Source organism: Euleptes europaea, chromosome 9 (assembly GCF_029931775.1).
Source record: "Euleptes europaea isolate rEulEur1 chromosome 9, rEulEur1.hap1, whole genome shotgun sequence".
Classification (NCBI taxonomy): domain Eukaryota; kingdom Metazoa; phylum Chordata; class Lepidosauria; order Squamata; family Sphaerodactylidae; genus Euleptes; species Euleptes europaea.
Genome location: NC_079320.1, coordinates 11,756,360 through 11,771,914, shown reverse-complemented (window position 1 = coordinate 11,771,914; position 15,555 = coordinate 11,756,360). Strand labels below are relative to the sequence as shown.

Genomic DNA, 15,555 nt, shown 5'->3' with positions numbered 1-15,555 from the left:
CATTTTAAGTCAGAAGAGGGTAATCCATGTCCAGCAACCGGAAAGCAGAAACGACGAGACTGAAAATTAAGGCGAAGCCCCCCGTGTCTCACTGTTCACTCGAGCTCCTTTGGTGTTCTTCCCCACAGAGCGGTGGAAGAATGCCGTTTCATTTTTTCACTGCCCCCCAAAAGCAATTCAGCTCAGCTCGGCCCCTGAACGTAAGCAAACCTCCCCAAGGATCTCCACATGGAGTTTGCATTGGAGACCCTTGTTACTCTGTGGAATCGCAGACAAGCATCGGCTCCTGAGAAAAAGGACATTCCTTCGCTGAAGAGTTCAAGCCATTACTATCCAAAGCGAAACTTGAGTCTGTATTTGACCGGAGGGGAGTTCTTCCGAGGCACCGGCATTGGGACCTTTGGCTTTGCCGGGATAACAGGTGGCTTTTTCTTTTCAGGGACGGTGACGGTAAAAGAAAGTTCCGGCGGTTCCACTTGTCTGAACCTCGGGAGGAAATGAGTAGAAAGGTGCTGGGGTTTTACTCGGGGGCTACAGCCCCGTTTCGCTTTTCCTCTTTTGTTCAAAGCCACGTACCATTCCCTTCCCGTTTTTTCAGTCCGGTAAACCGCCGAGGCGTAGGTGTTATAGCTGTTTTCTTGAAACCTCTCCCTGAACTTGCAGTCATCGGTAAATTTGGCCTGAAACAAAAATTGTGGAAAGTTACCAAAAGATTGGTTCTTGTAGGTTATCCGGGCTGTGTAACCGTGGTCTTGGAATTTTCTTTCCTGACGTTTCGCCAGCAACTGTGGCAGGCATCTTCAGAGTAGTAACACTGAAGGACAGTGTCTCTCAGTGTCAAGGGTGTAGAAAGAGTAATATATAGTCAGAAAGGGGTTGGGTTTGAGCTGAGTATTGTCCTGCAAAAGTATTGTCCTGTAAGTATCAAGATAATGTGCTAATGAGGGTATGGTATGTTAATATGGAACCATTGTATCCTGAAGTGATCTGTTAATGTGTGTAATCCAAGATCACTTCAGGATACAATGGTTCCATATTAACATACCATACCCTCATTAGCACATTATCTTGATACTTACAGGACAATACTTTTGCAGGACAATACTCAGCTCAAACCCAACCCCTTTCTGACTATATATTACTCTTTCTACACCCTTGACACTGAGAGACACTGTCCTTCAGTGTTACTACTCTGAAGATGCCTGCCACAGTTGCTGGCGAAACGTCAGGAAAGAAAATTCCAAGACCACGGTTACACAGCCCGGATAACCTACAAGAACCAATGAACTCTGACCGTGAAAGCCTTCGACAATATTTTGTTACCAAAAGAGTTTCCCCCCCATAGTACTAGGTTACAAGATGTTGATAACTTGGGCTGTGCTTCAGTCAGGGGAGGCATCCCATGGTCTGCCAACCACAAGGCTCACAGGGTCATTTGTGCGACTTCCTTGGAGGTCTCCATCCAAATACTAACACAGGCTGGCCCTGCTTAGCTTCTGAGATCTAATGAGATCGGGCTAGCCTGGGCCATCCAAGTCAGGGCAAGAGAAGCTCTCCAGTTTCATATGGGGACAATGTGATGCCTTGATGGAGAATACAAGGTGGGTACCCAAGGTTGGGTGGGATAAATAAAATATATAAAGAGTGAAAATATAATTTACTTAAGGCGCTAAAAAAATATTTTAAAAAATCATTAAAACAGCACAATGGCATTTCGTAAGGTTGATATGCTGTAACTACATGCCATATGCGTTTTGGCCTATAGGGCCTTCCTCAGTGGTCAGTTAAAACCCACGTAAAACACACACACATATTTATAGATATATGAACATATACAGACGATTATATATCTAGGGATACTTTTATTTACAGCCATCGGCCAGCGTAACAGACAATTATATATCAGACCAGGCATGTATATAGGTTGTATTTTATATTTCCAGTTATACAAACATCTGTTTAGATAGTGTCCAAGTTGTTATACTAGGCTGTATATGTCTCCCATATAAAATATGTGTGCAGTTGTCAACCTGGTAAAACAATTCAATTTCTTTGATGGACAATACAGTCATGTCCATGGAGGTGACTAGCTCCAGGCACAAGAGACCTGAAACAAGGACTCATGATCAGGATTTTATACAGGGTTTTTTAAAATACCAAAGCACGGTGGGAGGATTGGCCTGGATCAGGGAAGCAGTACTGCAGACGGAGTATTTTTTTTTTTTTCCTTCTTGCCCCATTTTCCTGATTCAACCAGCCACCTGGAACTTCCACAACCAGGGAAGGAGAACATACAAGTATCAGAGGCTACTTCCATGTTTCCTGCAAGGCAAATAGCAGTGGTTTTTTTAGAGTGGGAGGGTAGGGATTTACAGCACAATCCTCAGCAATTATACCCTTCTCAATTGGTAGAACTTAATGGGTGTAGAAAGGTGCAACTCTGTTGCAGATTGCACTATTAATCAGGGAAAGAGCACAGAGACAGGAGAATTAAACACCTGAACACATGAAACTGCCTTATACTTAGGGTTGCCAACCTCCAGGTACTAGCTGGAGATCTCCTGCTATTACAACTGATCTCCAGCTGATAAAGATCAGTTTACATGGAGAAAATGGCCACTTTGGCAATTGGACTCGATGGCATTGAAGTCCCTCCCCTCCCCAAACCCCACCCTCCTCAGGCTCCGCTCCAAAAACGTCCCACCTATGACGAAGAGGGACCTAGCAACCCTACTTATACTGAATCAGACCCTGGGTCCATCAAAGTCCGTATTGTGTGCTCAGACCAGCGGCGACTCTCCAGGGTCTCCGGCACAGGTCTTTCACATCACCTACCTGCCTGGTCCCTTTAACTGGAGATGCCGGGGATTGAACCCGGGACCTTCTGCATGTCAAGCAGATGCTCTACCACTGAGCCACAGCCCCTCCACTAACCTCACCCCACTTTTCAAGCCCAGCTTGGAGGCCCTTCCCTACAGTCACTCTGATATAAAACAACAGCTAGGTTTCATCTCCTTTCTCACAGGAAACAAAACAAAAAAATGCAGGCAGAGATGACATCAGATCTTCCGCTGCACGTCTAGCCCGGCCCTCCACTTTCAAACTGTTCAGAAGATCCTCTTCTTGTCTAAACTCCCTGATGAGTTTCCCGATTTCTTTCCCCATGAGTCTGCAGAAACAGAGTTTCTCGCATGACCAGCAGAATGCAAGAGAAGGAACAGTCACTTAACCAGCCATAAAGGGCACGGAAAGTACACGGCTCACCATATTGATGCTTCAGGTCAGCGGTAAAGCCAATTTTAGCTTTTGCGAGAGCACATTCGGCTGCCGCATGTATTTTCCTAATGGAAGAACCAACTACTATGACAAGGGCTCATTTGTCAGAATGGTGTGGCTCGAAGTATCAATCTGAACGAAACCTAATATGCACACAAAATACTGAAGCACAAAAGACTAAAGCTACAGTAGCATGTTCGACACCCCCCCTCCCAAAAATATCAGTGAAATATCCTGTAAGCACATCCAAGTCTGACATCAAATGGATGTTCTATATTGACTCATCCCCATCTTGCCTGCTTCATGTCTGAATGACTGGCATATAAGCCGAAGCAGAGGGTTGGAACCCAGGAAAGATTGTCACCTGTGCCGCAGTCCTAGCTTCAACGCTAAAATTATTCCTCACGAGCAGCTTGTGCTAAGGCAAAGTGATGGCGTCCCCGCTATCTTTCCTGCAATCGTAAGACACAGCACAAGGCATTCCTTCCAGTTTTGAAACCAAATTGAATAAAGCCAAGCAAACAGTCTGCTGAGTATCCCCCTTCTTTCATAGGCACATTGGTATTTTATTCAAAGTTATATTAAGACAGGAAGTGCTGCAGCACCCCTTCCACTATCGATCGTGCAAGCGCAACGGTCCAAAGTGCATTTCCCTTTCTGCTCACTCATCCAGCCAAGGGTGTCTCCATCATAGGGGAGGGGTCGTGGCTCAGTGGTAGAGCATCTTCTTGGCATGCAGAAGGTCCCAGGTTCAATCCCTGGCATCTCCAGTTAAAGGGACAATGCAAGTAGGTGATGTGAAAGACCTCTACCGGAGACCCTGCCGGTCTGAGGAGACAATACTGACTTTGATGGACCAAGGGTTTGATTCAGTAGAAGGCAGCTTCATGTGCTCAACCTCCAAGTTGGGCCTGGAGATCTCCCAGAATTACAGCTGATCCCCAGACTACAGAGACCAATTCCCCTCGAGACAAGGGCTGCTTTAGATAATGGCCTCTATGGCATTATACCCCACTTCCCCAAACCCCATTCTCTCCAGGCTCAACCCCTAAAGTCTCCAGGAAGTTCCCAACCTGGTGTTGGCAACCCTAGTCTTCAATGTTCACATTTGCAGGGCTTCATCTTAGAAAATCTGCTTTTAGCTTGAGGAAGCCAAGTTTGAAAATTCTTGGAAGGCTTTAAGGCTTGGAAGGCTTTAAGAGGGGAGTGGACATGTTCATGGAGGAGAGGGCTATCCATGGCTACTAGTCAAAATGGATACTAGTCATGATGCATACCTATTCTCTCCAGGATCAGAGGAGCATGCCTGTTATATTAGGTGCCTTGGAACACAGGCAGGACAATGCTGCTGCAGTCGTCTTGTTTGTGGGGCTTCCTAGAGGCACCAGGTTGGCCACTGTGTGAACAGACCGATAGACTGGATGGACTTTGGGCTGATCTATGTTTATGTAAACCAAATTGTCCTTCGACTCCAACCCAACCTATAGTTTTCCATAACAACCCAGCTTTCATCTCTATTTGCTTGACAGGAAGAAGAAACAATGGCTTTAATTAAGCACTGTTCCAAATTTCTATCTCCGGGTTTTTTTATCATGGCCGGGTCGTGCGTGATGGAAGAAGAGCCCAGCCGTCTGCTCCTCCTCTCCCACCCTCCAAGCAAAAAGATTGCGCTAAATAGCTTCTAACAATATAAGAGAGTATGGAAAGATGATAGCACGGCTAAGAGTTCCGTTGCTGACTCCGCGACCATAAATCGGAGCAGACAATTCCCCGTGATTGCCTCCCAAAGGGATTGTGAATCTGTATATATATTTGGCATTGAGATGTGCATCCCATCTGTCAAGACGGCCTCTTCAGCCTGGAGAGATGTCAAGGGTCCCCTCATTAAGAGCCAGGACTGGAGAACAATGCAGGTGTTAACCAGTTAAGTCTCTGGCCCACCCCATCACTGTTTATGAGAACAACTTGACCTCAAGACCTTGAACAAAATGGCCTCCTATTATCTTTTCTTTCTCTCAGCACCCCAGCAGCCTCTCTCTCTCTGTCTAAAGGGCTGTCAAGTCGCAGCCGACTTCTGTTGACCCCGTAGGGTTTTCGAGGCAAGAGATGTTCAGAGGTAGGGTTACCAGGTCCCTCTTCACACTAGTGGGAGGTTTTGGGGGCAGAGCCTGAGGAGGGTGGTATTTGGGGAGGGACTTCAATGCTACAGAGTCCAATGGGCAAAGTGGCCATTTTCTCCAGGGGAACTAGGCTTGCCAGACTGAGTTGATTGGGCTCCATGTGCAAGGAGATTGTAGTGCAGAGAATGCCAAGGTGCAAAGATGGGTATGTTTATCCTGAAGAGGAGAAGACTGAGAGGGGATATGATAACCATCTTCAAGTACTTGAAGGGCTGTCACATAGAGGATGGTGCCGAGTTGTTTTCTGTTCTGTTGCCCCAGAAGGTCGGACCAGAACCAACAGGTTGAAATTAAATCAAAAGAGTTTCCGTCTAGACATTAGGAAGAATTTTCTAACAGTTAGAGCGGTTCCTCAGTGGAACTGGCTTTCTCAGGAGGTGGTAAGCTCTCCTTCCCTGGAGGTTTTTAAGAAGAGGTTAGATTGCCATCTGTCAGCAATGTTGATTCTGTTACCTTAGGCAGATGATGAGAGGGAGAGCATCTTGGCCATCTTCTGGGCATGGAGTAGGGGTCACTGAAGGTGTGGGGGGAGGGTAGTGTGAATTTCCTTCATTGTGCAGGGGGTTGGACTAGATGACCCTGGTGTACCCTTCCAACTCTATGATTCTATGATTCTATGGCAGAATTCTTGGTGGGCACCCAAAACTGTTTAGGAACGGACAAGTGCTGACTGACGAAGCTGTTCATTTGAGCGGTTCAAATATACGGTAGAAGAAAATGCATTGAGAATGATGCATCACAAAGACTGAGAACTAGAGTAAATTGTATGCAATTCTACTTTGTAACTTCTATATCTGGGATATCTCTTAAAAGAGGAACTAAGAAATGAAGGCCTGCTCGTAAGACATGAGGTCTGAGGATTCCATACTCGGTTCCTGGTAGTTGGATCAGGACCGTGGCACACATGGAAAAGGTGCTTCAGCCCTCCCCCCGCCTCTGTGGTACTTAGGGTTGCCAATCATAAGTTGTCACTGTACCCATTTTGATAAGCCTTATTATTATTATGATTATCATTATTTTTAGAAGCCATTATTATTGGTCTCTTTAAACATCGTTGTGGTCGCCAAGCTGAGGAAGAATTAGATTCCGAAACGCGTACTTGTGATAGACCCACCTTGGACCTTTCTTCGTCTCTTCGTGATTTTTCACGGACTATAATTCTTGAGTATACATGAGCCTTTGTTAAGGCCACAGAAATAATTCTTGAATTTATGTTGTTCATGTTTTGTTGTTAAAAGCAATCTGTATATATACATTTTTTGTTATTTCAGACCCAGTGAGGTTTCTGTGTGGCTTTCAACACAGTGTTTATGAATATATGTTGTGTTTTGGATTTTCCAAAAAAATAGAATTATTATATTCTATAATATTGTTTTCTTTTCCAGTTGGTATATTTCACATTATATTACCTTTGAAGCCACGTGCTGCCATTTATTATAGTTTCTACTATTTCTAGCATAGGTATTTTCTTCTTCCAATCTCCAGGTGGTGGCTGGAGATCTCCTGTTATTACAACTGATTTCTAGCCGATAGAGATCACTTCACCTGGAGAAAATGGCCGCTTTGGCAATTGGACTCTAAGGCATTGAAGTCCCTCCCCTCTCCAAACCCTGCCCTCCTCAGGCTCCGCCCCAAAAATGTCCAGGTATTTCCCAACCCAGAGCTGGCAACCCTAGTGGTACTATTTTTCCAACCCAGAAGAGTTCCAGGCTGGTGGTATTTGGCCAGCTGGGGAAACCCATGTGTATCCCAGGGAACATACAGGTCACCCCAGGTAGCATCCCCCCCCCCCAGGACTGTTTGAGGCTGAGAAAGACTGAAGATGGGGGAAAGACTGAAATTCTGTCTCCATGTGCACTGTGGTCCTGATCCAAATTGGGCACTGCATGTGTAGAACTGAGAAGAACCTGCAGCTCACATCTGTCGCATGGTGTAGACCCCAGACTTGACCAGCGTACTCCATAATGTGTACATTGGTTACCTAACTTGCAGGTTCTGCTTGCCCTATCTTAAATCTGAGTTTTCGACCAGCTTGTGTTGGCTTTCCACCACTGTAGTCTGGGTATGTTACCCCAATGGCTGCGTGTGAATAGAAATTGCTTTCCCTTCCCCACGAATGTATAATCATTTTTGCTGTTTCATGTGCAAAGCGTGTGTGGTTTTTTGGTCTTATTTAACATGATGCAGCAGCAGCCAAAATTAAATTCAACCCCTTTCTCCATCCCAGCTTAATTGATGCCAGCAAGGGACGGTGTTATAAATGGATCACCAGTTAAGACGAGGTTGGATGGAAAGGTTAGGACCTGCGACTCCTGATCATGGCAGGGAAATTAGGTGAAACCTGAGCCAAACGACTAAAGATCACGGGGCTGAATAATGCCGATAATGCAAAAGGCGCATCTGTTGTTCTTCCCTCCTTTGGCAGGACGAAGTTATTTCATGGACTAATGAGTCCAGAGAGGAAAACGCTGTGCCTGTCACTCATGGAAGCTCTTTGATATCCACGGCCTTCTGATGGCTTTGAGGGGAACAGAGAGAAAACTAAGTCCCACCATTATTTGGGCCTGGGGAGAAAAGGGGTGGGGAACCCGTCCTTTGGTGGTTCCCCTTTCAGCTTTCCCTTTTCAGATGGCAAATGGAATTAAAATGGTAAAAAAAGGTTCCTTTCCGCTCGAACAAGGAAACTGGATGAAGCAGCAGCATTCGTTCTGGCAGCGATCAGCTTCCATCCCAGATGGCTCCCTTTTCAAATTCTCTGCCACATGCATCAGGCTGTAGTCCTGTGTGCGCTTCCATAAGTCACAAATTTATTCAGTGGCGCTTATGCAGGAGTAAACATGCCTAAGATCAGGCTGTTGGTTGTTCAACTGTGTTCCCCCCCCACCCACCCCGCCTTTGCAAAATTCCTATTCTCCACAGAGATTTTGCAGTTCTGATGTAGTGGGAGGAGGGAAACACATTTTTTGAAAAGCAAATGGCTTTCCTAGGCCCCTTTCGCAGCACAAAATGTGAGATTAGCTAGAGTTGCCAACCCCCAGGTGGGGCCTGGAGATCTCCAGGAATTACAACTGATCTCCAAACAACAGAGATCAGTCCACCTACAGGAAATGGCTGCTTTGTAAGATGGAACTATGGCATTATACTCTGGTGAGGTCCTTCCCCCTACAAGCCCCCTTCTCCCCAGTAGGGTTGCCAACCTCCAGGTAATAGCTGGAGATCTCCTGCTATTACAACTGCTCTCCAGCTGATAGAGATCAGTTCCCCTGGAGAAAATGGCCACCCTGGCAATTGGACTCTATAGCATTGAAGTCCCTCCCCAAACCCCACCCTTCTCAGGCTCCACCCCAAAAGCCTCCTGCCGGTGGCGAAGAGGGACCTGGCAAACCTATTCCCCAGACTCCACCCCCAAATCTCCAGGAATTTCCCAACCTAGAGCTGGTAACTCTAAGCACAGGAGTCTCTGAGGCACCCATATGATTCCAGAGGGGCCCTTGGAGCAGATGCCCATGATTGGTAGCTAGGGTTGCCAGCTCCAGATTGGGAAATACCTGTAGATTTTGGGAGTGGAGCCTGAGGATGGCAGGGTTAGTGGAGGGAAGGGACTAGTGTAATGGCAGAGAGTCCACCTTCAAAAGGGGCGATTTTCTCCAGCTGAACTGATCTGTATCGCCTGGTGCTCAGTTGTAATCCCAGGAGATCTCCAGTCACCAATTGGAGGTTGACATCTCTATTGGTAGAAGGGCCAAGCATCTCTGGTTGGTGGCCTCCAGGCTTATGGCTAGGCTGCGGGACTCTACAGCAGAGCCAACCCAAAGATTTTTGATGTACTCCTTGCCCCCTCCACTGGGCCCTGGGGTGGTGGGAATATTTCATTTTCCCTCCTCACTCCCCGTTAGCTGGATGAGGCAGGGTAGGGCAGTGCCCACCCTTCTCCCTCCCACACTGTGGCAAGAAGCTGCTTCCAGTCTTCCTTGCCCCCTGCAGGCTGGGGTGGGGTTAAGATTGCCAGGTAGGGTTGCCAACCTCCAGGTTCTAGCAGAAGATCCCCTGCTATTACAGCCGATAGAGATCAGTTCCCCTAGAGAAAAATGGCTGCTTTGGCAATTGGACCCTATGGCATTGAAGTCCCTCCCCTCCCCAAACCCTGCCCTCCTCAGGCTCCACCCCAAAAACCTCCCACCGGTGGTGAAGAGGGAACTGGCAACCCTATTGCCAGGTCTGGGTTGGAAAATACCTGGACCGTGCTCCAGGAACTACTCCACTTAAGGTGGCAACCCTATGTAAACCACTAAATATCAAGTGTGTAATGTAAGGGTCCTCTTAGTGGAGGGGCTGTGGCTCAGTGGTAGAGCATCCGCTTGGCATGCAGAAGGTCCCAGGTTCAAGCCCCGGCATCTCCAGTTAAAGGGACTAAGCGAGTAGGTGATGTGAAAGACCTCTTCCTGAGACCCTGGAGAGCCGCTGCCGGTCAGAGTAGACAATACTGACTTTGATAGATCGAGGGTCTGATTCAGTAGAAGGCAGCTTCATGTGTGTTTGTTGCAGAAATTTAGAATTTGCTGTCCTGGTTAACATGAAGTTGGCTCACAAAGCCACATAATATCCATTCTAATCAAGAAAAGTTACTTTCATTGCTTATCTTTTTTTTAAAAATTCTCCCGGTGAGACCTAAATCCACAGTCTCCTACCTATAAATGAAATAAAAATAATGCAATAACTGTGGGGATTTAATAACTCAATCGTAAACTTAATTGACATGCCCATAAGGGAATACTTGCTAGCAGGCTCACTCGTGTTCCTAACCGTAAAAAAGCAAAATTTATACAGGCATTTTTCAGCGTGCTATCCAGTTTAATAATTCTGTTCTCACTGATTGTGAAAGTGGCTGAGCAAAATTAATGTCCCAAGAGACAAAGGATTTGCTCTTCTGGTTGACACAGACCTTGGCAGGAAACAGAGGACTTGCTTCAGTAGCCTCAGACAAGATCCCATCAATACTTTTGTCACCTTTTTGTTCTAGCCCGGATGGCCAGACATAGATTAGGAGGAGAAAATGAGCTTCAGAACAGATGTCTGTTGTATTGGATAGAGCCAATGATAATACTTGATTGGGTGTGGGAGGGGGGGTCCATCAGTCAAACCGGAATAGTATCAGAAATCCCAGCAATGTGGTGCCTGGAGCTGTGTCTAGAAACACTAGGGTTGCCATGTCCCTCTTTGCCACTGGTGGGAGGTTTTTGGGGGGGGGGGAACCTGAGGAGGGCAGGCTTTGGGGAGGGGAGGAACTTCAGTGCCATATAGCCCAATTGCCAAAGCTGCCATTTTCTCCAGGTGAATTGATCTCTATCGGCTGGAGATCAGTCGTAATAGCAGCTCTCCAGCTAGTACTTGGAGGTTGGCAACCCTAAGAAGCACCCTGGCAAAATCTCAAGCCACACCCGTGCACCCAATTATATAATTAAAGTAGGGTGCTGTGGGTAAAAGAATGTGGCCCTTTACACATCAGGACCGCCTTTAAGTGGTACATGGAGTAGGGTTGCCAACCTCCAGGTATTAGTTGGAGTTCTCCTGCTATTGCAACTGATCTCCAGCTGATAGAGATCAGATCACCTAAAGAAAATGTCCGCTTTGGCAATTGGACTCTGTGGCATTGAAGCCCCTCCCCAAACCCCACCCTCTTCAGGCTCCACTCCCAAAATCTTCACCTATTTCCCAAGCTGGAAACCCTAGGTGACATATAGGAGTGACTTTCAGGCCCTCTCCTATCAATTAAAGGGCAAGGGCAAACAACCTCTGAATAGGGTTGCCAACCTCCAGGCACTAATTGGATATCTCCTGCTATTACAACTGATCTCCAGCCAATAGAGATCAGTTCCCCTTAGGGTTGCCAATTGCCCGGTGGTGGTGGGTAAAATCCCGCCAATCCGCCGGGCTGCCCGCTGGCCAGCTGAGGGCCAGTTGGCACTGCGGGCACACACGTGCACATGCAGCACACGCGTCACTTTCAGGTTTACCTGGAAGCGACGCGGACTCTCTGGCAACCTTGGCTGAAACTCTATGGAGAGTTTCGGCTGAGATCGCTAGAGTGTCCGTGTCGCTTCTTGGTAAACCCGAAAGTGACGTAGGCACGTATGTGACAGCCCTTCAAGTACTTGAAGATGATTATCATATCCCCTCTCAGTCTTCTCCTCTTCAGGCTAAACATACCCATCTTTGCACCTTGGAATTCTCTGCACTACAATCTCCTTGCACATGGAGCCCAATAAACTCAGAGGTCCTGTATAAACTAAGAGGGTACACCAGCTTCCCTTGCAAGCTTGCCATTTGCCCCTCTGAAGTAGGCAAATCTCCACCCTTGATCCCAATTGCCCACTGCCAATGATCTGAGGAACAGGACGAAAAAAAGATGGAGGGATAGTGTCAGTATTGATGTTCTAGGAATGTCTTTAGTCTCTATGGTGAAGACCGTTGTAGGGATTCCTAGATCAGAACCCAAAAGTGATGTCACTTCCAGGTAAAGGGCAGGGGAATGTGACGTCAGTTCTATGTGATGCTCTAAAAATCCCTACTACCTCTATGATTTTTACCATAGAGGGAGAGGAAATTTCTAGAGTGTCACAGAGAATGTGACATCACATTCCTTGAAGCTCCGCCCTCCCCAGGCACTGCTTCTGAAATCTCCCAGCATTTGTCTATACAGAGCTGGCAACCGTAGTCCCCTGCTTTGGTTTGCAGGGCTCTGATAAGTGCTCTCGGTTTGGGCAAAATGCCAAATGAGGCCAGTGCGGCTTCCACCTTGGCTAGGCCCAAAATGAAGATAATCCATGCCATGTAAACTATTGGCGTACCGTCTCCCTTAATTCACCAGCTCCTGCTTATCTCTTCTCCATAACCTACGTCCTTCTTCCTAAATTGTGCTACCAACATTTTGTTTTTAAATATATTAGTTCCCAAACTGGGCCAAGGAGTGGAGCTAACACAGGCAGAGGCAGTTGGATCAGAAATGGAGTCAGCATATCAGATAAGGGTAGGGTTGCCAGGTCTCTCTTCACCACCAGCGGGAGGTTTTTGGGGCGGAGCCTGAGGAGAGCGGGTATTGGGGAGGGGAGAGACTTCAATGCTATAGAGCCCAATTGCCATAGAGTCCAATTGCCAGTTTCTCCAGGGGGACTGATCTCTATCGGCTGGAAAACAGTTGTAATTGCAGGAGATCTCCAGCTAGTACCTGGAGGTTAGTATTCAAAATCGGGCTCCAAGTACAAAATAGGAGAACGAGGAATCAAAGTTATGCACTTGTTGAAAGCTCAATAAAGCACATAAGAGCAATATGCAAACAATTGTATTCAGAGAAAAAAGAACCTCACTGCAAAGGTATCCAAAGGATATAAATACTGAGCAAGGTAAGTTAATACACAATAAGAATACAAAAAATGTGTACAAGAATAAGTCAGGTATACAATAATAGACTATCCAGAATGGTAAAGTCCAAAAGAGCACGGAATAAATATCAGACGCAATGGGCTTCCGGTAAAATCCCCATTTCAGAGCTTTCCTCAAGCTTCAAGAAGTACCACGTGCCAATATCACCAAAATTGAAGAGAGACGTCTATTCTGCCATTCTATGTAAGAGGCTTGGTAAGCGTCTCAACCTGGAGGTTGGCAACCCTAAAACATGGAGCTGGAAGGGTCCTCAAGGGTAATCTAGTCCAACCCCCTGCACAATGCAGGAAATTCACAACTGCTTCCCCCCACCGCCACTCTTCCAATGACCCCTGCTCTATGCCCAGAGGAAGGAAGAAAACCCTCCAGGCCAATCTGGCCTGAAAAAAAGTTGGCCACCCTATGGCTGGTAGACGGCATTTGGCAAGCTGATTCAGAAACTGTTCTGGCTGGTGATTTAAGGTCAAGAGAAGTAACATAACTCTCCTGAATTTTCATAAGTACACAAACCTGCAGAATCAAATCTCACTGGAGAGTTTACCCCTCCCTTGGATAAGCAGCAAAAGTCTCCACTACATTATTTTTTGCAAATCACAGAAACCATTTCACATCTCCTGGAAAGGCAGGGTTGACAGTCTTCTACTTACACTTGCGTGGAGTTTTCCTTTTTTTGACATCGCTAAAAATTTGTTGCTGAAAACTCCTCGAATTCCTACAATCCCCTGAGACACAGCAAATATTTCCAAAATACCTAGGATGACAGAAATCCCAAAATAAAACACAATTCGTTTTTTTTTTCACAGCACTGCAAAGGAAAAAAGAGAGAGAAAGAAATCTTATGCATTGTCTTTCCTTTAAGAAAATAATAATTCCCTAGCTTTGTCATTTTAAGCTCAACCAGTGATTTCATGCTTGATTGCCTCTTGCAGGCTGGCTTGGCTTATCTAAATATACATTTATTTATAGACGTCCTGAAGTTTTAAAGGACACAGCCGAAGAGGGATGGTGAGCGGGGATTTAATGATTGCTTACCCTAGAGTTATCCAAGTCCCCTCAACAGCTGGCATCAGCAAAGAAACTGCGGAAGAAACCAGTGTGATGTAGCGGTTAGAGTACTGGACTAAGATCTGGGAGAACTGGGTTTTAATGCCGACTCTGTCGCGGAGGCTTGCCGAGTGAGCTTGGGCCGGTCAGTCGCTCTCAGCCTAGCCTTCCTCACAAGGTTGTTGTGAGGATAAAGTGGAAGAAGGGAAAGGATGTAGTAAGCTGCTTCAAACTGCTCTAAAGGGTTATCCACACATTACACAGTCTGGGTCTGGGGGTCCGTGCCCTGCATCCCAGTCAGATGCATATGGTTGCCAACTACCAGGTTAGAGTTGCCAACCTCCAGGTACTAGCTGGAGATCTCCCACTATTACAACTGATCTCCAGCCAACAGAGATCAGTTCACCTGGAGAAAAAGGCCGCTTTGGCAATTTGGACTCTATGGCATTGAAGTCCCTCCCCTCCCCAAACCCCGCCCTCCTTAGGCTCCACCCCATAAACCTCCCACTGGTTATGAAGAGGGACCTGGCAACCCTACAGAGGCAAGTTGTAGGTTCTCCTCAATTCCTGTGTGTGCAGTGCTCAATTCGGATCGAGATCACAGCGTGCGTGGAGAAAGGGCTTCTGCCTTCCCCATGCTGTTTTCCTAGCCTGAAATTCCACCAATTCCTGTTTTACAGACATGAAATGTTCAGGGAGAGGCAAATGCTTTTTGGCTTAGTAGGGAAAACCTGCATGAATCCTGGGATACATGTGATTTCCCTAGCAGGCCAAATAACACATCCAAGGGCCATTTCCATTTGGAAAAATGGGGTAGACGGCAGGGAAAAATGGGGTAGAGGGCATCCCTACCCTTTCTCCATCCGTGCCATTGGTCCCGATCTGAACTGGCCCCTGCATATGTGGGAATGGAGAAGAACTCACAATTCACATCTGATTGGTACAAGGTCTCCACCTTGCATAACAATCTGTGTATGCTGTAACATGTTATAAGGTAGGGTTGCCAACCTCCAGGTACTAGCTGGAGATCTCCTGCTATTACTACTGAACTCCAGCTGATATTGATCAGTTCCCCTGGAGAAAATGGCCGTTTTGGCCATAGGACTCTATGGTATTGAAGCCCCTCCCCTCCCCAAACCCCGACCTCTTTAACCTCCACCCCAAAAACCTCCAGCCAGAGGTGAAGAGGGACCTTGTACCTATCTGTGTACACTGTAACATGTTATAGGGTTCCCCACTCTGGGTTGGGAAATTCCTGGAGATTTTGGGGGTGGAGCCTGAGGAGGGTGGGGTTTGGGGAGCGACCTCAGCCTGGTACAATGCCATAGAGTACACCTCCCAAAGTAGCCATTTTCTCCAGGTGAACTGATCTGTCACCTGAAGATCAGTTGTAATAGCGGGAGATATCCAGCCACCGCCTGGAGGCTGGCACCCTCTCATGGGAGGCATCTCTGGGAGTTGGCTCACTTCAAGCAGGCAAATGGCACGCCTAGTCGAGTAGGTTGTGTTTGGGCTGAGTCTCCCTTGTATATAGGGTTGCCAGCTCCGGGTTGGGAAATCCTTGGCGAATTTGGGGTGGAGCCTGAGGAAGGTGGGGTTTGGAGAGGGGAGGGAC

At 46.9% G+C, this 15,555-nt stretch overlaps 1 protein-coding gene and 1 non-coding gene across 2 annotated transcripts in view; both read right to left on the bottom strand.

Moving 5' to 3' along the window:
- Positions 1–271: 271 nt before the first annotated feature.
- The window catches only part of FGF5 (fibroblast growth factor 5), a 28,787-nt gene continuing 13,503 nt past the window's right edge, over positions 272–15,555 (bottom strand). The window contains exons 2-3 of the mRNA XM_056855295.1: positions 13,544–13,647; positions 272–680 (exon numbers count right to left, since the gene is read on the bottom strand). Of these exons, the coding sequence (XP_056711273.1) occupies positions 330–680; positions 13,544–13,647 (455 nt within the window). The 3' untranslated portion in view covers positions 272–329. The remainder of the gene's footprint in view (positions 681–13,543; positions 13,648–15,555) is intronic.
- On the bottom strand, positions 2,854–2,925 carry TRNAV-GAC (transfer RNA valine (anticodon GAC)). The gene has a single exon. It is a non-coding gene; the product is annotated as a tRNA-Val (tRNA).